Below are 22,111 nucleotides of genomic sequence, written 5' to 3'. Positions count from 1 at the left end.
TGGCACCACTATTTCTGGCGTTTCTTTTAAAGTTAACTATCTATATTGTATTATATGTTATTAGTGAAACGGTTTAGTGTTTGTCTGTCCTATATGTGATATGTATTGTATTATTTATTTTTATATAGAACTGAAGAATTGTTAATATATTTATCGTATAAATAAAAAGAGTATTAATATATATCATTGCAGATATTTATGAAATTTGGATTTCATATTTAAGTAAAAGACATGTGTTTTGTTATGCTTATTTATTGTCAACATTTTTCGCGCCATTTAAGTATTTTTATTCGAAAGGTTACTACTAAATGTTTATAATTATCTTTTTTTATATAGAAATAAAAATCTTATATAATATTTATGAAGATACAATTAAAATTTCTAAAAGTTACAATTAATTGATCAGAAAATTTCGACATAAAAATAAAAATGGAGAATGTATGTAGGTTATGCCTTCAAAAGGAAGAAAATATGTTGAATGTGGTTTCTTTAGAGAATGAAAAATTATGTTCAATTATTTTTGATTGTTTTTCAATAAAGGTGAATATATATTTTAAATTAATATTAAATTATTTATATTTCGTATCAAAATTACGTACTAAATTTATTTTTGTATCATCGTTATATTTTTTAGATAACAAATAACGATGCATTGCCTAAGTTATTATGCACAGTATGTTTTGGAAAATTAAAATCATTTAACGAATTTCGAGAAAAATGTAAAATATTTGACTGTTTATTACGCGCTCATTATAAAATGGATTTTAACTATGACGATACTTTAAGCAAAATTAAAATATATCAGGTATTTAACGAAAATATTTGTTTGTGTTGTTGACCTATATATTACAGAGAATGATTTTAGAACGCTCAAGTACAAACGGACATAACCAGTGAGACACTGCAAATGGATTATGGTTATGTATTTATAAAAACTGAGGAAATAACGGATGAAAATGATTTCAATACACATTACAATAATGATGATGATCGTCATATACAAGATAACAATGGATTTGATAATTTGAGGCATTCAGATGATGTAGTTTCAAATTCTGCAGATAGTCAAGATACTTTCAAAACTAGTAATAAGTTGAAATTAAAAAAGAAGTTAAAAAGATCTGGAATAAATGGTAGCAGAAAAAGTGATCGTTTAAAGAATAAAGACAAGATTTTGAAGTGTCATTTTTGTCTAAAGGAATTTCTATACATAGAAGAGTTTCTTAAGCATTGCAGATTTCATATAATCAAAGAAAGCAAGAAAAGAGGTAAAAAACTTGAAATTATTTAAATGTATAAGTTGTAGTATGCAGTTTAACATAAAATCCAGACTTTATTCTCATATATTAATACATTGATATTTAAGACGAATATCTATGCAATATTTATAGTAAAATTTATAAATTAAAAAATAGATTTTATTTGTTCCAATTTGTTCTAATAGGTTGCAAGAAGAGGAATGCCAACAAAGAAAATTTTACATGTCAGGTATGCAACGACGTGTTGTTCGTATCTCACAGTGAATTAATTAGACATTTAAAAATTCATACGGGAGAAATTAAGTATCCATGTAAAATATGCGAAAAAACTTTTACGAAGGAAAGATATTTGAGCCAGCATTCTTTTACGCATACCATAAATAAAGCATTCCGTTGCCATGTATGTGGATCTAAATATAAACATTATAGTTCTCTTTATAATCATACAAAAAAATGCAAAGTGGAACATACTCCTAAATCAATTAAAAAAATTACTTCTTCGTAAAAGTAAGATCAGCAATAATAAAATTCTGCAAGTGTTTTAAAATATATTATTTTCTAAAATTATATTCTAAAAATTATATTCTAAATATTTAGTCTACAGCTTTATTTTCTTGACAAAATTAGTTTCTATACTATTTAAATTTAAGCAATTATGGGCATATTGGTAATTTAATGGGTGACCGTTTTAAAACACTGTAGACTCTTAAAAGGTGGTAAGATAAATGGGTTTGTTAACAAGGTGTTATGGGACAAACTCTTTTATACAAGAATAAATAATAAAAACATTTTTTAAATACCTGAATCATGTTGATATGAATCTTTTAAAGTTGTTATTTGTTTGTAAACCTATATTATTAAACATCTTAATTGTGTATTCAATTTATTTAAATTACAAATTCTTATATATATATATATATATATTTGTTTTAAATTATAGCATCAGATTGATAACTCTGATCCTGTTGAAAAACTTTCTATTACGTTCTAATATATCGTCTGGTATCACACGCATTTAATTATACAATAAATCTATTTACAATGGACTTAAAATGATTCTTTGGTATTATAATCGCGAATAATAAAATTTCTTGCAAGTGATATTAATTAAATGAATATTTCCAGTCTTTTTGCAAGCACGCGAAAATAACGTCGTCTGTTGATCTACAATGTTCTGTAGATTCAATTTGATCGAAGAAATAAAATATACAAACAAAGATAAAGACGATTGATAATAATAAATTGTTGAATTTCAATAGCGATTAAAAAGACATAAAGAATGAATCGAAGAAAATTATCGGCAGTTTTGTTTTCTTTGTATTGCCATTTCGGAGGAAGCAATGGCCATCCACTCGTTCGTGTTAGACTTAAACCAAGTAAGCCCTAACGAGTATTTACCATTTAAATTAGCATGTTGACAATGACTGAACCACCATCCACCGTGATAATTAGCAGCGCAATCAGTGGAACTAATATCCATGTCTCTGTCCTTAGCACTGAAGGCCATATTGTTCTGATAGGACAATGCGTCGGTTGCATTTCCGGAATAACCGGAAACGTGGAGTTTATAACCGGATTCTTCAGAATCAACATTGAAATATTCGTATTCAGCATGCCAATGTGTACCATATATATCCATTAAATCGATTTTCAACCTGCTGCAGTTGTCTCGAGTAAGTCTATGAAGTGCTTCATTACCTATCCAAAATTCATTAACAGGTGAACCAAAACCTGCTGCATAATCGTTCCAAGTTCGATCGAATTCGACCATACCGTCGATCCGCCTTGAGATAACAATCCACCCTTTATGACACGAGGCTAGTAACGGTGCACCTGGTCCAGGTGCAAGCAAAGTAAGCCCATCTCTTTCATCACAATTACCTGGTAAGGCATCGACGATCAAACGATACTGATCTTCTACCTGCTCGAGCTCGTGAGTTATGTTGCTTGCTTTTTCTATAGACGACGATAAGTCAAGACGATTGAGGGTATCGTTAAGCATGTCTAGAGATATCTGATGCTTATCGCTTCTTTCTTGAAGCTTAGAAGCACTAACACTCAAAGCTTGTACAGCTCTTCGAAGATTAGATAATTCTTCCCTAGTCAACGACAATTCAGCTGCCTTTCTCGCAGCATTAATATCCAATCTCGCGATTTCTCTTTTAGTATCCGATCCATTAGCATCTACCTTGTCCTCCAATCCCTGAACAGTTTCAAACAATTCGACCATTGTTTCGCTTAGTTTACTCGTCGAGGATAATTCTTTGCTAATATTTTTCATATGCAAATATAATTGTCCCTGAGCCGTTTCTAAATTAGCTACACGTCCGACCAAATATTCCTGATTTTCATATACAACTCTTTGTTCGATCATTCCACGTTTCCTCGATACTAACGAGATTTTATGTTCCAGATTGGTGAGACGTTCCTCGATACGATGCATCATCAAAGGTTTTGTATAACTATGCCTCCTTCTACTTTCGTGTAGTAGAACTTCATTCTTAATCTCGTTGTCCTCGCGTGCCTTGTCCTCGTGTCGATGGACGGAAAACCGATGGAACTTATGATCGCTTGGTGTATCACATTTCAATGATTTCAATTCGATTTGCACGGTACCAATCTAAACAAAACAAGAAATTAATTAATTAAATAAAATATACAAATGGAAGATAATAAGAAGCCTGGAATGTGTATGAAAAAAAGGGACCAATGATAACTGGAAGGCAAACCGAAAAAAAGAAAAAAAGAAAATAAAGAAATACGAAACATCTGCTTTTGTTGAAGGAGCGCAACGAACCACGACATATACCGAGTCCGTGTTGTATTTATGAACATTGGTAGGATGTGAAGAGGGAGGTGGTATCAGGGCCTGTAAGGGGGAGGAGGACCGATGCTGCCAAACGAATGGAACGCCGGAATGAAGGGGCCCCGATATAACCGAAGAGCCAACGCCGGCAGCTGCCGGCCGGTAAAACGAGAAACAGAAATAGGGAGCCACCGGTTGCCGGCTGTACGACTAACGCGGCAGGTGCATCTCTGCGTCTCTTTCTTTTCTTTTCTTTTCCTTTACTTTTTTTTTCTTCATTTTTGTATTATTATTACTTTTTTCTTACTGTGTTTTTCCCGGTTTTTTTTTACTTTCTTCTCCTTCGGATGATAACTACTAAACACGTTGATGCGTCAACGTGTACCCCCTTTTATGTTTACGCATGCGATAAACGTGTGTGTCCCTTCGCGGATCGTATATTTCTATGTATAAATAGTATGTTTTCTTGTTTTTTTTTTAATCTTCAATATTATTACCTGACTAGCGACATCGGCGCAGGTGCGGGACAGTTTGCTGGCACGTTCCTTTACGGCAGTAATGTCGATGCGAATTGTTCCCAGGGCAGCTTCAAACTTGGCAATGCGACCACCAAGATTACGAATACCTCTTCCGACCTCAGCTACGTCACCTTTTAAAAGGGACAATTCGCTTCTCATCCTTGATCTCTCAGCTAATTCTTCGCTAGCATTTCTCGTTCTTAGAACTTCGGCAACTTCGGTTTGCAATTCGGTTACCGCACTACCCAACCATCTCACCCTCAAACGCTCGTTTTTCGCCTCGTTACCGCTTCCGCCTTTCAACTCGGTTACTTCTTTCCTGTAACGATCGTAACAATAAAATAAATGATCAAATTTTCTTTGCTTTCCTAATTTGTTAACTATATAAAAGGTTTTTTTTTTTTAATGTTTTATCATTTCTTTTTCTATATTTATCTATCTATTTTTATCTTTCTATCCCTAGTGACTCGAACTACTTGTAAATTATTAATCAAGTATGTGCATATTGCATTAGATATTTTATTCAAAGAACAATTAAATAATAATGAACATAAAAGGTCGTATATCTGTCTATAGAAAAAACATTTATTACCGGTAACATTCGTTTTTATTGTTATTTTTATCTTGCAATTTCTATCTATCGATTTATTCGATATTTATTTTCCCTTTTTTTAATTTCCCTCTTGTTCTCTTTATATTCTATGAATATACGAGCCTTATATACTATGACACCATTGAAGAAAATAAAAAATCAACGTGAGCTTGCTTGCCCGTTTGCTTTGTTACCGAGTGTGTTCGTTCTATCGATCGTACACGTTAAATTGGAAAGAGTTACGATCTCGAAAAAAAAGAAAAATAACAAGTAAATTCTCACCTCAATAACTCAACTTCTTTCCTGAGTACAATCAACTCTGTATTTTTCTCGATGGCATGTTTCAAACTTTCCTCCAAAGCATTGTAATCCTCCTGACGATGATAAAGAAGTGCGTTAACTTGTTCTTTCAATGATTTCACTAAATTTTCGAGATTTTCATTATTCATAGACACCGTACTAGCACCAATAGTGTCATTCAACATAAAAATGACTAATAAACACAGAGTCAACATATTGTTTCTTGAAATTTGTTTCATTGAAAAGAAGTTTCAAGTCCGATAATCACTCTCTATATTAATCGTTGATACCAATTACGAATATAAGATTGATCATTCATTAAATGATCGATATCATAGATCACAAAATATACAAAATTGTATTGAATCTTGTGTCTATAATAATCTAATGAATATTATAAAGTAAGAAAAAATACACGTGTTTGTTAAATGATCAATATTTATGTCATGGACCACCACAATGTGTATGCGAATCTTGTGTTATAAATAATGGAAACTAAGGACTCTACACGCGTGTCCGTTTTCCTGGACTTTCAAAGACTTACTGGCGTCTCTTCGACGAGGTACGCGTGTGTTATATCCGTTGGCTGGACAAAGGCATTGGGGGATACCGATGTGGAGCAGGTGTTGGCGAACACCAGGCGTCCCAGGTATACATCGTTCTGTCCTCTCGCTTGCCTCTTACTTTCGCGCGTGTACACGCTTCTCCTTCTTTTTCTTCTTCTTTTTTCTCCAACACCGCCACCACCATCACCACCACCACCATTACTACCTATTACTACCACTACCACTACCACTACCACTACCACTACCACTACTACTACTACTCTTCCTCTTTTCTATGCTTCGTTTCATTCTGCCCCTGTGCTTTCTAAGGTCAGCTTCACCCTCCTACGATTTGCTGCCCCCTTACGTACTCGAAAATAACATTATTTAAATTAACCGTATAATAAATCCTTTGAACATTGAAATAAATCTACAAACTTTTTGTTTTTTTGCCTATTTTTAATATTATTACTAAGTTTTTCAATAGTTTTTCAGATATATTTTTTTTTTTTTTATTAAATAATTTTATTTGATATTTTTCTATATGTGTGTATATGTATTAATCGATATTTTCTTTTCTTTCTTTTTTTTTCTTTATTTTGATCTCCTTTTTATTTTTATTTTTATCTTGCTAGCAGAGTTCCACGCGCACGCCACGCGACATCGATGGCCCCCGGTTCTCGCTCGTGCGGTGGATGCAAGGAGGAAAGGAGAAGATGCACAAAGAAAGAGAAAGAGAGAGAGAGAGAGAGAGGAAACAAGCAGCTTCATTATACAGGTAATCGTTTGTGCCGCAGGTAAAATATAAAAGAAAATTATACATCTTTTACTTTTTGTTTAAACTAAAGGTAAAATAATATTTTTAACAAATTAAATATATATGCGAGAATATAATATACAAATATATTCTTTAAAATAATATAGAAGACTTATTATAAAGAAGAAGCATACAAAATAGTTTGTTAAATGAGCCACAAATATGATCGTCTAAAAAACAACGAAAAATTAGGAATAATTCGACTCATTGGATAGAATAATTCGAAAAGTTGGTAGAGCTGAACTATCGTATAACAGAAACACAACTGTTGGTTACTTTAGTAAAAGAAAAACTTGGTGTATCTTATATCAAAAACTTAAAAGGTTTCATTGATATAACCATTACCAAACGAATTAAACATTCTTCTTCTATGTGTTTGAACAATTGGTAATACGATCTATTAAAACGTAAAATAATGAAAGTGTGAGCTAAAAGAAAAAGAAGAGGAAGGGTGTTATAACCGAGGCGCACGCTTCAAGGGTTCGATCAAAGAAGAAAAAGAAGAGCAGGAGAAAAAAATCTACCCCCAAACGGTAAACGAGTTTCTTGTGTAGAGCCAACTTTACACGTAACTTGGTCCACGTGCAATACGTGTGTATGTGTATACATGTGATATTGAAGTTGTGTATAAGAGGATGGATGAACGGCATACCCCGATGTTAAACAGGAATCTTTTGCCACGCGCCGTATGCTTGTTCAACCGTAGGAGATCCCTACTCTCATATGCTCCCTTCCTACAGACGCCCTTCCTACTACGCCCAATGGCACACGACAGACTGCAAATGCATCTCTCTTTCTTCGACATCTCTCACAGGCATCTCTCTATCGGACATCGATGCCCTTATAAAAGCCGGTTCAAGCCGCGACCTGGTTCTATTCCCTTTATACAGATCAACAACAACCGTTTTCTAGATTGGCAGCTGGTAAGCGAGCTTTCCTACAAACCCTCCTTTTTCTTATTTTATTTTCTACACTTTTACCTGCTCCAAAATATCTCAGATTTTTGTTCACATTTTTCTCCAACTTTTTCTCTAACATTTTTTTCCTTTATTTTTTTTTTTTCTTAGTCACTCTTGATGATATTAAACTTGATGACACATCCCTTAAATAATATTTTATTTAATCGTTTTACAATTTTTTCTACAGACTGTTTGTTTGTTTGTTTTTTAAGGGTAGTTACCACATTTTGTTTTTCTTTGAATTTTTTTTTTTAATAATTAATCGTTCTTATAATTCATCTTTACATATATAATTTTTGTTTGTTTGTTTTTAAGTGCGAATTTGAGATTTACGTATAGTATATATAGTATTATATTATATATATATATAATTAATTCGTATTAATATTATATATATCGTATTATATATTATATATATATATATATATATATATATATATATATATATATATATATAATATAATTCGTTCTCCTAAATTTCTATCACGAATTTAACAACCTATACATATACATGTTACAATTGCGTTTTTCGTATTACACGAGTTGCTCTTTTGTTTAGGGAAAATGTTAAGTTTTTTTTTCTTACAAAAATTCGTATATTGACTAATATATAACAATATATATTTAAAAACAATTCACGTTCCGGCGTACAGTTTTGTTTGTTTTTATTTATTTTTTTTCTTCAATTTTATTTTTAACGTTAATATTTAAATATGTATACGTACGTAATGTATGTATTTATGTGTGTGTGCGTGTGTGTGTGTATCTATACGAGCATCTAATCTTGTAACGTTTGATACAATTTGTTTGTTTTTTTTTTGTTTTTAAATTACGAGAAATGATCGTTTATACGCGTCCTATAATATTTTGTTTCCTTATTTCTTTTTTTTTTAATTTTCTATTTTATTTTTGTTAACAGATCTAAATAAATACTAAAAAAAAAAAATCATAATTTTGTTCTTATTCACGAATCCTATTAGGATCTCTAGCACTTGAATACTCTATCTGGTAGCTAAATTCAAAATTAGAGCAGATAGGTCGAATAAGCCTTTTTCCTGAGAGTAGTACAGCGAACGTGTCACGAAAGGCAGCACTCGTAGTAGGGACAAACATAAAATATCTTCATTTAAGACAGTGTTATTTACGCTACATTATTTTATTATTTAAAAATAATATTTAAACACAAAAAAATTTTTTTAATAACCACTACCAACAAAACATTGTAGTTTTGCGAGGTGTACGTCGGGTTATCGCTATCCAGAGGAAAATTTGTTTTTTTATACCATTTGTAAAACCTCATATTGACGAGGTTAGATGCAATAAATGGATACATGCGTCAAGGAGAGTGGATTTAACAGTAGAAAAAATTAATAAATATTCATATGTGTGCTCAAAACATTTTATCGGTGGAAAAGGTCCAACTGTAGAAAATCCTGATCCTGTTTCTGCAATGATTAGCAAAATAAGTAATAATAAAATTTATCTGAAAAGGAATATTTGCAATTGGAGTAAAAATAAATTTATTCATGAAATTTTATTGATTTCTTAAGCTCGAAAATTAATTAATGTCTGTCAGAGTTAAAGTCATAAATAATTGGCAATTTTATTACTGGAATAATAAATAAATTAAAAATAATTTTATCTGTTTGAAAAACGTTTTATAGTAACAAATTTATAATTTTTACAGATACCAAGGGCACGAAAAAAACGACTTTCAACATCAACAATTGATTCTCTGTGCAGTCCAGACCAAAAATCAAAAAGAGGCAAAGATGCTAATTCAGATTCTTTTATTCCAAGTCAACAAAATGATACTCAAGATATTTCAGTAGACGACTATTTAACTCCTAAAGTTACTGAACCACCACCAAGTGACAAAGAGCACACCAATCAATATGTAGCTCATGCAGAAAGTCAAACTTGTATAGAAGTTGAAAGTATTTTTGTGAAAAAATGAAATTGACACACTTACGAAAAAATTAAGTGCATCTACCCTTAACTATGAATCATGTATAAATGACAGTAAGAAGTTTAAGTTTTATACAGGTCTTATGCCAGAAGATTTTGATATTGTGTGGAATTTCTTAGGACCGCCAACTGAATCATCACTGAGGATCTGGCACTCACAATCAGGAACTAATAACCGCATAACGATAAAGCAATTTAAAGTATTATCGTTAAAAAATCAACTTTTTTTAACTCTTGTGAGATTAAGATGTGGTTTTTTATTGTACGATTTAAGTTGTCGGTTTGGTGTGAGTATGAGTTCTATTTCAAAAATAACAACAACATGGATCCAATTAATGTATTGTAAATTTAAACAACTAAATCGTTACCGCTAGTTTTTTACTAGAGTTTGTATAGTAACCTGTCAATTAATTCATTTTTTTCCGGTAACTTTTAAGTTAAGCCACGCAAGCCAACGTTTTAATGTGACAACATTATTGTCTTTTACGGTTGCAAATTTTAATTTTGCTCCAGGAACGTCGTCTTCGGTCAAAAACATGTTTTTTATAAATCCACTTTACTATGTGTTTAAATGGAGCTCTGACAGTGTTTGTCCCTACCGAACTACTAGCGCTGCTAGTGAGTAATTTTTCGTACTTCAGGAAAAAGGCTCATTGCTTTGCCACGTGGGGGATCTCTAGCACTTGAATACGCTATCTGGTGGCTAAATTCAAAATTAGAGTAGATAGGTCGAATTGCTAAGCCACGCCCCTGCCAGAGATCCCAATACGATTTGTTTCTTAAAGTAACACGAATGAATCATCTCGGTGTGTATGAACGACAAATGTGTTTTTGTATTTATTTGAAAATACAGATTTTCTTTCAACTATTTTTATAATTTGTTCGATTATTATTTAGTTGACACTTTGACATACGTAGAAATGATTGATATTTGATCATTTTTCTAATGAGATGATTCCTGAGACAACGTGCTTCACCGATTATTATTATTAATATTATTTATTATTATTATTGTTATTACTATTATTATTATTATTTTATATTAATATATTTTATTAACCAATTAAGCGTGTTTGACGACTATATCCGTCATGCGTAAAAGTTTGTTACAATTTGATGTTTAAATTGTAATTTTGGCGTAAAACTAAATTATATTCGTAAATTGTTTAATATGTTTAAAATGTTTAGAGGTCAAAAAAAAAAGTCAAGAATAAATTTTTTAACTTCTATTAAATATTCGATTTTTTCTCTAATTTTCCCGTTTGTTATCTATAAATATATGTTCATATTAAGAAACTGTGTGTGTACATTACTAACAAAATTGTTCATTTTCTAAAATAAAGTCGTCTTTTTGACTATCCAATATTTTAACAGCGCCATTTACTCTATGTTTGACGACTATATCCGTCATCGCTTGATTATCGCGATATACATCGGAGCGCACTACTCTGCGCACAGATCGCCAATCTTAACTGGTCAATTTGAATTTTTGTTAAATATTATAAATTTCTCTTTTTCGTTTTCTATAAATTAACAAACTATCTTCATTGACAAACAAAAGAGCATTTATTATATAACTTAATTATAATTCTTTTAATCTCCTACTAATATACGTATAATATATTATTAATTATGAATCATTTTTTTGAATGAAAATCATTTATCAGAACACCCAGTGTTATGAATTTTGTTGTCATGCACGTTCGTACGGAATGTGTTGCCTAAATTAGTGAATTTATCATTTTCGATTAATTTCATTCATATTTTATCACGTACGAGAGTATTGTTTATAATAACGAAATATCTCGTCGTTACTCGGACATTTTTTCAAACAATATTTCAACCGAAGAACAATAAAAAAATAATAATAATAATAATATACAAATATACAATTCAACGTAATAATATATAAAACTTGAGCTCTATCTGCAATAATTTATTATCACGACGAATTTGTTATTCGATCGATCGTTCTGTAAAAGGAAGCGCTTAGATTGACCTAATTAATTTCATTGAAAATTGTTCTTTTTTTTAAACCAGAGCTTCTGGAAGTGTGTGTGTGTGTAGCGATTCCCATACGTGAGGTCGCGTATAACTAAACAAAATTATTATGAATAATAATTTAGGGGATCGCTAAATGGAAACAATTTGAGAAGCCCTGTTTTAAACAACAGTTCTTGTGGTAGACGAGTCTAATTTGTTTTTTTTCTATCATTAAATATTTCAAAACAAATCTTTCTTCATGGATTATGCTCGCGTCGACGACGAAATTATGTACATCGTGCAATAAATATGTTTTTTTTTCCCCTTAACAAATTAATCATTCGCAAAATCTTGTTGCACCGATCTTCGCACTATTTTTTTAAAGAATAACAAAAAAAAATAAACAAAATAAAAAGATGGCACTAAAAGAATAATCCTGATCGACCATTTTTCTTCTGTACACACTCAACTCTCTTATAAAACGGTACTCTCTGAAAACACAGTTTTTATATAGCATGTATAGCACAATTTGTAAACAACAAGAAGTGAAAAATCGTGGTAGAAGAAAGTTGAGTAAATACATATGATCGTTTAGTATTCTTTGTTATTTTTTTTTTTTTAAGTTAACAGGTAAACACAGCTACGTTTAATCGTTCGTTGAAATCTCCTTTAAAAACACATACTTCATTTAATCGCTAAATTTGATATCTACCGACACAGGAGTATGCGTATTTTTATGTATGTGTGTCTATGAATTAGTTATTAGTCACCTGGCATTAAATTATAAATTAATTGGCAAGTCCTGATCAAAAAGATCATTCAACAAAAAAGAACAAAAATAATTTTAAAAATTTGTATATATATGTATATTGTTGTAACACTTATCTTAAGTTTGTGCTGATCCATAGGTTCCGGTTGGTGGTCGATACAATTTTGGAAAGGTTAATATTTGTAGACTGTTGAATGCGTATTTTCGTACTCCGATGTTCTTCCACGTGTTTTCTCGTCGGCATCCTTCACTAGAATGAGATAAACACAAAGTAGAGTTATAAGATAATCTACGAATTCAATGAACACAAAGTTGTTTATACTATTGTATTTACCTTCGCATACAATCGAGTGCTCTCGTAAATTCATGTTCGGCTAAATGATACTCCGTCGAGAGTATGTTTACCTGTTCTAACGTGATCGACATGCCAGTTCGATCTTTGGCACTTTTGCAACTGGTAAATCTCAAACCGCGCATTCGTCGACATATTTGCGATGATAATTGCAATATTTCGACATTTTTATTGACTTTAGCGTGAACTGCTGTTTTTAAATTTAACATCATGTCTGCCAATGTATGACTCAATGCAGATTTTGTACCAACTATAAAATAAAATAAACGAACTTATTAACTAATAAATTACAAGCATATCTTAATGGGTAGAGATACACTTACGCCGTGTAGATGCTGGTTCTGTAGGCAAATTGAGTTTTCTAAATCTCAAATAATATTCATTCAGTCTATCAAAATTATCAATATTACTTTTTTCTTGAGGTTTAGTAGTACCAAGACTTTCAGCCAACGATGCCATTTCGTTAATACCTATATTGAAGAATACAGGTGTAACGTTGAAGGATAATGTTTGTCTGGAAGAAGGTACTAATGGCAACAACGAATATATAGCATCTGGTACTGGAAGTATCACCGTTAACGCAGTTCGAGAACCAACTACGCAAGGTAATGGAAGTTGAAAGCCTTCGATTCTGTACAAAATAAAAGAACATTTTTCATTTAACAATTTAAAAAAGAAATAATTGTTTATTAGAAGTATCATTTATTACCTAGGCTGAATACCACGTCTAGATAAAGTAAATGTAACGGTATGCATATCCTCAACAGCAACTGCCATGTCTCCCCACATATCAATCTCATCACCGTAATAACTGAGAAGTCCCTCGAAAGAAACCAGAGGTCCGAGTGTCGTTAAAATTAATAGAAACATTGGATCAGGCCTTTGACACCATAGTTTTGCCATAATACTAGATACTAACGATGTTAGCTGAAAATAATTTCAATAATATGCCATTTATTGTTGATATGTATACAAAATAATAATAATAATAATAATAATAATAATATGTTGATTAATAAATGTACTGCCTGACTGAAGCAAACATCCCGTCTATATCTGACGTTACAAGCACGTTGAGCCGTCTTTGCATCTTCTTGAACACGGAATACCGAATGCGTGAGCCTCGCAGTTTTAAGAAGCCCATCCATAGCCTGGCGCAGCTTTTTTCATACTTGGTCTAAGCTCACTCGTCCAGTCTACGATCGATGCAAAGTCTAGACCTTCGATAAACTTGTTCCTCTGTCCAGAATTACTTTTAATCACTCTTGTCATTGAGTCAACAGCTTGGCACACTTTATCGGAAGACGTATTATAATAAATATCAGTAGTCCCTAATAAAGTTACACATTGTATGTTGCTTAGAAGAAAACTTTTTTTTGCGACTAATAAGAGAAGAAGGTATTTAATAAATACCAATTAGATCGTGCGCGCGCGCGTGCATGATAATATAATATATTTTGAAAATAACTAACTTTGATATTCTTACATGATGACATTTATGACGAGGATATGCATATGTATGATGTGTGCATGTAGAGCTAATAATATTATAATAAGTATTGAAAAATGATATATATATATATATATATATATATAAAGTGAATATGAGTTTGAATTTCTTTACCTTCTTTGGCTTTGGAGAAAGCTGGAGTCGACTTTTCCATCCCTTGAGGACTTGGTTGCTGTCGAGAGACGGAGTTGTGTGTATTGTCCAGCAACTTACTTGATTCTTCGCTCTGCAACGCATTCTTAGGCTGAATTGTCACAACACTTGAATTGTTTCGATTGTTCGACAGACATCCCTTGAGACTCTGTGATCGTCCTAAACTATTTTTGTTACGTAAACGTACAGCTGGACTGCTGCATCTACCGCAAAGGAATTTGACTTTTGATACCAGGCACATCACACTCGCTTCAATGTTTAGCTGTGTGAGATCCCAGGGTTCCGGTTCGTCCGTCGGTTTATAATAATTTGCAGACGGAGAGTTACACATTTTTTTCATGTCCAAGAAACGTTTGCCTTTATCAGTATCCTTTTTGATGTCATATTTTTCTTCATCGTCGTCGTTATTATTGCTTACCTCGTGATTGCCATTTTCCCTGGCTTCCGTTTCCTTTATATCCTGATCATTTTCTACTTCTGGAAATATAACGAAGTCTTCTTTGTTTTCACCTTCTTGTGTAGTAGTAGTAGTAGTAGTAGCAGCAGCAATAGTAGTAGTGGTAGTGGTAGTTGTAGTAGAAGAAAAATTCATTGCAGTTGTAGTAATAATAGTAGTATTATCAGTGTTGTCGCAATTAATACTATTTTTGAATGCCAAAGATGCATAATTTCTTTTGGTATTTTCTTCAGCCCAGGTACTATCTTGTATACATTCTGGGGTGGTATCGGGTGTTACGAAATCATCAAAGTCAGGACTCTTTAAGTCGAAATTAAGTTGTTGCGTGATTCGTTTAAATGGAGACAAGGATTGATTAACTTTAAAGTCTAGTAATGAACTATCTTCATTCGTTTCTTCTTGAACCTTAGCTACCTTATGTTCTTCTAGAAAAGTTAATGCTTCCTCCACAAGTCCTGGATCCCAAAGACTTAACAATATTCTTGTCTTTGTTATCATATCTTCGCAAATTGGTAACATACCACTGGTTTGCTTTCGTTTGGCAAGTTCCATCAAAGAACGCATTGCTTCTACAACATCTCTTCTCAATTGTTTGATAGCTTGAATAGCATCATGCGCCATTATTATCTTCGAAGTTCCTTGATACAATTGATTACCTCGTGTTGGCGATTCTTTAAGTGCTTGTACAAGTCTGAAATATATTTCATTTTTATATCTTATTTTAATATAATAATTAGGATTGAAATATTGATAATAGTATACCTTATTAGTCCACCATTTTTACTTTTATGTGAATGTGCAGTAAACGCACCAACACTGACAAAATCATAAAATCCACATTTATTCAACGTATCATTATGAACCCACATTCTTTGAAGGTGTAAATTTAAAGGTGCAAATTCCAAAGTTCGATCATTTCTTCGAGATGATTGCTTGAAATAACTTCCTTCAAAATCAGCTAAATTTTCCTTGGCTTGTGAATATAAATGTAATAGATGAAGATGACGATCAAGTAATTCAACTTGTTTTGTATGCCATGGTTCCCTTAATTCACCCATACCAGCAACTTCTTGAAGTAATTCCTTCTCCTCTTGTATCCAAATTCCACTATAATCATTCACATTTGTTATTATCGATTAAAAGAGTTATCTAGGTATATTTAAAAGAAAGTAACATTTACAGTAAATGTTGTGGAAATTGGAAGCATAATTTACTTTCTGCCATAATTTCATGCACACATATATCTCCACCTAAGCCTGAATGAAACCTATGAATAGTAAAATTATAAAACGTTTAGAAAATATTCATTAAAGGAATGTATTATAAATTTACAATTTGTTGTAATATTACACACCTATACGTTTGAATGAATGGATTGGCAAACAATAATTTTAATTGTCCTTGATGCGGAAGTTTTATTTTAGTTCCTAATCTTGGAGGTAACGATTGTGACCGTCTGTGCGATAAAACCTGCAACTCCAAGATAAATATAAATTTAATTATTATTTTGTTTTCTAATTAAATTTACAGATGTATGTGAAATTAGTAATTTGTTAGATTGTTAAAATACGAAAAAAAAATAATCACTACCTAATAGATTATTAAATATCGTTTGTAAAAATTATTTGTAGACACTTATCCAAGCTACCTGCTGATTGTTTGTACTTGGAATATTTCTAGAAGGTGTACTTTCTGTACTGTTTCCTTTATCTTCGGCTTCCAGATTCCATACATTAATAGTCAAAAACCCAACAGTAGTAGTTTTAGCAGATTTTAATGGTATTCTCAATCTAGGAGTATCTTGGATTGCGTTGAAGGTTACTATTGAACTTCCTATTGGTGTTGCTGTTTGACTTACTCTTTCTCTTACATCGTAGGCTGTTATTCGTACTTTCGTATCAGAGCTAAGGCCATCGCTTGCTCTAAAACTTACGGTTGTTAAAAATCCTGGGTTACTGCTTCTCTATAAAAGTAATAAATAAATAGCAAACAAATCTATCTTTTACAATTTTATATAGAAATAAAAATGTTTACTTCTACAACTTCTGTTCGGGCATATTTGATCCATGTCTTCGAACGCTTCAATTGAACGTCTACTTCCAAAACAGGATTAGGTGGTCGGCCGTGTCCATCGCATAGAAGATTATCGCATGCTAGTGATACCTCGCACATTGGTATTTCTGCAGGATCTAAAAGATAATTACTGCAATAAATAAATATTTCTATCTTTTCACATGATATTTATCAAAGTCAATTTCAACCTGTAAAAATCCCACGTTGTAACCTGAGCATATGTATATCAGTGTCATGTTTGTGACCACTGAAAGCTTCAATGCGTTCTCTCAATGCTAAAAGTTGACTTCTCATACATTCATAGCTAGCTAATTGCAATGCTTGTAACCAGCTATCTCGTTCCTCAGCAGTATTAGCTCCCAATTGTTGGAACAAACCACCATCAAATACTGAAAGTAATATTTACAATGTCTTTTTTACTTATTTGTTTTATTTATAAAAAGAATATAATATCGTGTTGATTAAAAATCTTACCTATGCTGAATCCATATGGAATTTGATTTGTTGGTTGATCCAATCGGACACAGCATTGTTCCAAAATTATAACACCAAGAGGTTCTGACCATTGTTCTCGAGATTTGAAATAAAATAAAAGGTTTCCTCTTAATCTGCACCATCGTTCTAGATTTACTGTGGAACAAATCATAGAAAAAAAAAGATATATATATATATATATATATAATTAATTTCTCATATGTTTGACGTAACATGTTGTTTTTATCTTTAAAACAATTATTCTTGCAAGAAAGCACTTTTCTGGGCGACACTTAGCTAGACACTTAAAAACTTATAATTAATATTTCATAATTTTCAAGACGGTACAAATGAATTTGATTTTATTTTAAAACATTTATTTATATTCATCAACACACACCTCTTCTAAGAGCTTTCTCATACGAATATTGTAAATTTGGTGTTATCAAAAAACATAGAAATATTTTGAAATTTACATTTGTTTTTATGTGAAGAAGCATTTGTGTTAAAACATTAAAGCCTACTCTCTACCGTCTTGTGTGAGTAGAATTAAATTATAACCCATTCTAATAATTAATTCACAGTATATAAACAAAATAACAGTGGAGCATAGTAGTTCAATTTATAATAATAATGTTTGATTAAATAGTTAGCTTAAATATAAATGGGTGTAATAGTAAGGAAAATGAAAAAATATAATCTTTAGCAAACCAACTGTTATCACACATGCTTTTTACTAAATACATGCAAGAATATTATATGTTTCTTCTAATAAGCTTTATAAGCATGATTTCTATTTACGACATGCACTGGTTGCTACAAATGAAAAAAAAATTATTAAAAATCATTAAAGCAAAATATGTGAAACTAATTTACATTATTTGAACACTTTGATATAATATTTCTAAATATATTTGGATATATCAATGGGGGGGGGGGAGACAACAACAAAATAAAACAAAAAACACAAAATGAATTTACAAATTATTGTATAATTTATCTTTTTTTTTAATACCAATAGTCAAAGGTATCAATTGTAGACTATAATTGGGAATATTATTAGTTAGACAAGAGAGAGGTATGTTATGGTAGATGATGATTGTGATACATAATGGTAAAATGCACTCGAATGTACCTTTACTCGTGCTGGCTGTAACGCAACTGAGGTCTCGTAGAGTCTTATGTGTTTTTCCTTTTTGTCTTTTGTTCTCAAGATTTTTACCTGTACCTGGAAATTGTATGGAGGTACTGGTAATCATTAATCAAAGATCTAAGTATACATACATATGTATCTGTGTGTATTTCATATGTTAAATGCATAACATAAATCTACTTGTTTTTAAGGGGGATAAGTAAGTGCTCAGGATTTTAATTCATCATATGAATCAAGATATATATTGTTCTATTTTTAATATACAAGTTTTATTTTATAACTTGATAAGAAATCATTTTGTTATATTTAATAACTTGTACAACCCTAAGTTAAGAAAGGAATAGAATTTTTTTTGTTAAGTATGAATTTTACAATGAGCTTAAAGATGTTATCATTTTGTTGTTGTTAGTAAAATACCATATGCGAGTAATTAATGACATTGCATACTAGTTCCTAGAAATTATATATATATATATTAATAATAATATAATAATATATAATATAAAATAATAATAATAATAATATATAATATAAAATAAATTATATATATATATATATATATATTTATTTTTATATTAAATTTATTTGAAAAGTTGCTCTATGGTTTAAGTTCAAACAATTTTATACAATCTGAATTAAAAAGAATTGTGTCAGTAGCTGATCATTTGGAAATATTAAATGTTAACACGCATAGAGAGAGATTTGAAGTTCTTACTTTTATTTATAAATGAATGTTTTCATAAGCATTATTTACTAGGATTAGTGCATCGAAGTTTCTTTTTTATCGTTTTTTTATGATGTAAAAAAAAAAAACAAATAGGGAAACTCTAAATGACTATTATATACCTAAAAAAATAAAATACTATTATTATTATTGACTGATGTACTATAGTAAAGAATACAGTCAATTTTTTGTATATAAATTATATATTGATAATAGAATAATAAATTATTTTCAGCAACTTTGAAATGTAATACATGCATTTATTATCTAAAAGAACAAAATAATACTCTAAGAAAATTTCTAAGAACTACAATATCTGAAATTATGAAATACATTATTAAATATATAATATATAATATATATATATTCATTTGTCACACATTGCAAGCATATTTTTAAGCATATTTTCTTGATTCATTTTAAAAATCATTACATTACATCCATTCAAAATAATTGATCAATAACAAGAAACTGGTAATTACTATGTAAATCATAAATTTACAATAAATAGTATGCGATTTCGTTCATGCTTGATAATATAGTATATATATATATATATAAATATATATATTTATTAAATAAATGGGTAACAATGAATTAATGCATAATAATAATAATAATATAAATATCTATAAAAATATTAACTAGAATAATCAACTGCGCTTACAATGTAACATCAAAGATTATTATGTTATTGTATAATAGAATGATATATTTTTTTATATTGTTCAGATTTATTTATATACGCTTATGATGACTTATACATATATGTCTATATATATATGTATAATAATTAAATTAAGGGACAGAAATCATGCACATCTCTATATGCTAGAATATAGAGTTGCAGGACATTGCAATATGCGCATAACATTAATAATAATGTTGACAAAAAAATGTTTACGACAACTCACTCTCAGTTCTGCGAAAAAATCCTTCTTGTCGTTCTCGAACATACAAAACACCTTCCTTTTCAAATTTTTGAGATGGCTGAGTTGCCAACGTTAATAATTCTTGTTTGTTGAACCTCATTTTAAGTTATCTTTTCACACACATATTGGAAGCAGAGAAACAAACCACTGATCAATTCACTTCTTCTCAGAGTTCTGAAATTCAAATAATATATATAAATATATATATATATATATATATATATATATATATATATATATATATATATTATCTTTATTTATAAATGGACATTTTTGTTCTATGTAATAATGTAAGTGGTGTTTTAAATGGAATATTTAATTTTGACTTATCATTTAACCAATTATTATTCTGAGTTGACGCAACAAATTTAAATATATAACCTATTGACTTGTCTATGGTCTACAGTCTTATGCATGAGAATTACACAGTGTATTAAATGTAAGAAATTATTCAACAACAACAACATATATTCCATTTTGATAACATTATTTCTTTATTTAACCAATAAAAATATTAAATAATATATAAATAAATAATATATATAAAAAAATAATAAAACATAAAAAAATTCTAATATAAAAGAAAGATTAGAAATTTGGACAGAAAAGAGAGGTTAAATGTAAATTGTTGATTTTTTAATAAAAATATATTTTTACCTGATTGATTATAATAATTTTTTGATGAATGTCCTTCGTTCGATGAGACAAACGAAGTATATGCCCATACTGTAAAAATATCCAACATTTTGATTTTTTTTTAAACATAACAATCACTTTTTATCTCATTCCAAATGCAGGAATATTTTGTAAAACAAAATGTAATGCAAATTATGTGTTTCATGATGATAAAAGACAACATGCGAGATAGATAATATAATAAATTATGACACCGATTATCAAATTATCGATTATAATAAAATCGATTAATATCTATTAGAATAAATTTCTGTCATACTTTTGAAAACTAAACATAAAAAATGATTGAAACGTCAAACCAATAGACACCATGTTCGTGTACCACTATTTTTAGTAACGAAGGATACTAACGTCAGTTGTTTTACACAGGGTGGCCACAATTATGATACTACGATAAAGATTTTTCTCTTTTCATTATTTTTACAAAATATTATCTACCCATCTATTGTTAATAAGAATGCAAACTATTGTTTTTTTTGTTAAATAATATCATACGAACAAAAATGTTTTATATGATATAAAGGAACATGAAAATAATTAATGTTAAATAATTATCAATTAACTAATTATGTGATAATAATGTGTGAGATGATTGATAAATTCTAAGAAAATTATTCACCCACGTAATCTTGCAACATTTTTCAAAATGACATATCCAATACTATTCTATGACGTATAACCCAGGTAGGCTTTTGGGTTTTCCTATACACGCATGTACGAATTTTGCCTATCAATGGGAACACTAAATCAAGAATAGTTCCAATATTCACCGTTAGATATCAGCACAAGTTGCATCGATATAATATCTCGAGTATCGACGTTAAGCTAAACGCAAGGTGGCGCTGCAAGTCATATCCGAGGGTACACTTATGTGTAAGCAGGCAGTGCATAAATAGACGTGACGTTAGACGCTAGATGACGGTACGGGTTATGTGAATATATTTACCTGCTGATATGCAATACCGGGTGCATAAGAGTTACATCGAAGCTGGATCGAACGCTAGATGGCGATGTAAGTACGACAATTGATTATATCTATACTAATGAAATTCGAAAAAAAATATAAATTCA

At 30.5% G+C, this 22,111-nt stretch overlaps 4 protein-coding genes across 10 annotated transcripts; 2 read left to right on the top strand and 2 right to left on the bottom strand.

Moving 5' to 3' along the window:
* The first annotated feature begins 87 nt into the window (after positions 1-87).
* LOC107067693 (uncharacterized) lies at positions 88-2,064 on the top strand. 2 transcript variants are annotated; one of them, XM_089179380.1, is made up of 5 exons: positions 89-222; positions 337-540; positions 635-805; positions 866-1,268; positions 1,445-2,064. In XM_089179380.1, the coding sequence occupies exons 2-5, from the start codon at positions 430-432 to the stop codon at positions 1,762-1,764; spliced, it is 1,005 nt and encodes a 334-aa protein (XP_089035506.1). In that variant the 5' UTR covers positions 89-222; positions 337-429; the 3' UTR covers positions 1,765-2,064. The 2 variants fall into 2 exon arrangements, with proteins under 2 accessions (XP_015178917.2, XP_089035506.1); XM_015323431.2 differs by having other exon boundaries at positions 88-540.
* Positions 2,065-2,125: 61 nt separating this feature from the next.
* LOC107067692 (protein scabrous) lies at positions 2,126-5,714 on the bottom strand. Its single transcript, XM_015323429.2, has 3 exons — positions 5,458-5,714; positions 4,563-4,902; positions 2,126-3,879 (listed from the first exon to the last, which is right to left on the bottom strand). The coding sequence occupies exons 1-3, from the start codon at positions 5,712-5,714 to the stop codon at positions 2,554-2,556; spliced, it is 1,923 nt and encodes a 640-aa protein (XP_015178915.2). The 3' UTR covers positions 2,126-2,553.
* Positions 3,899-10,634, top strand: LOC107067694 (uncharacterized). Of its 6 annotated transcripts, none has more exons than XM_089179384.1 (4): positions 3,899-4,287; positions 6,659-6,798; positions 6,945-7,760; positions 9,484-10,634. In XM_089179384.1, exons 3-4 carry the CDS (start codon positions 7,473-7,475, stop codon positions 9,751-9,753), a joined length of 558 nt encoding a protein of 185 aa, XP_089035510.1. In that variant the 5' UTR covers positions 3,899-4,287; positions 6,659-6,798; positions 6,945-7,472; the 3' UTR covers positions 9,754-10,634. The 6 variants fall into 6 exon arrangements, with proteins under 6 accessions (XP_089035510.1, XP_089035511.1, XP_089035508.1 ...); XM_089179385.1 differs by having other exon boundaries at positions 6,656-6,798; XM_089179382.1 differs by lacking the exon at positions 3,899-4,287 and adding an exon at positions 5,983-6,124.
* LOC107067709 (inositol polyphosphate-4-phosphatase type I A) lies at positions 7,937-21,791 on the bottom strand. The gene is given in 18 exon segments (XM_089179379.1): positions 7,937-12,766; positions 12,851-13,118; positions 13,192-13,499; positions 13,578-13,795; positions 13,894-14,034; positions 14,036-14,199; positions 14,493-15,679; positions 15,751-16,095; positions 16,169-16,255; positions 16,343-16,458; positions 16,637-16,951; positions 17,023-17,177; positions 17,250-17,450; positions 17,536-17,691; positions 18,671-18,763; positions 20,327-20,518; positions 21,002-21,070; positions 21,660-21,791. Coding segments are annotated over 16 exon segments (4,005 nt in total). The 5' UTR covers positions 20,445-20,518; positions 21,002-21,070; positions 21,660-21,791; the 3' UTR covers positions 7,937-12,633.
* Positions 21,792-22,111: the final 320 nt, after the last annotated feature.

Source organism: Polistes dominula, unplaced genomic scaffold (assembly GCF_049000335.1).
Source record: "Polistes dominula isolate Pdom_NZ unplaced genomic scaffold, Pdom_raw_medaka contig_373, whole genome shotgun sequence".
Lineage (NCBI taxonomy): Eukaryota > Metazoa > Arthropoda > Insecta > Hymenoptera > Vespidae > Polistes > Polistes dominula.
This window is presented reverse-complemented; position numbering and strand designations above follow the sequence as displayed.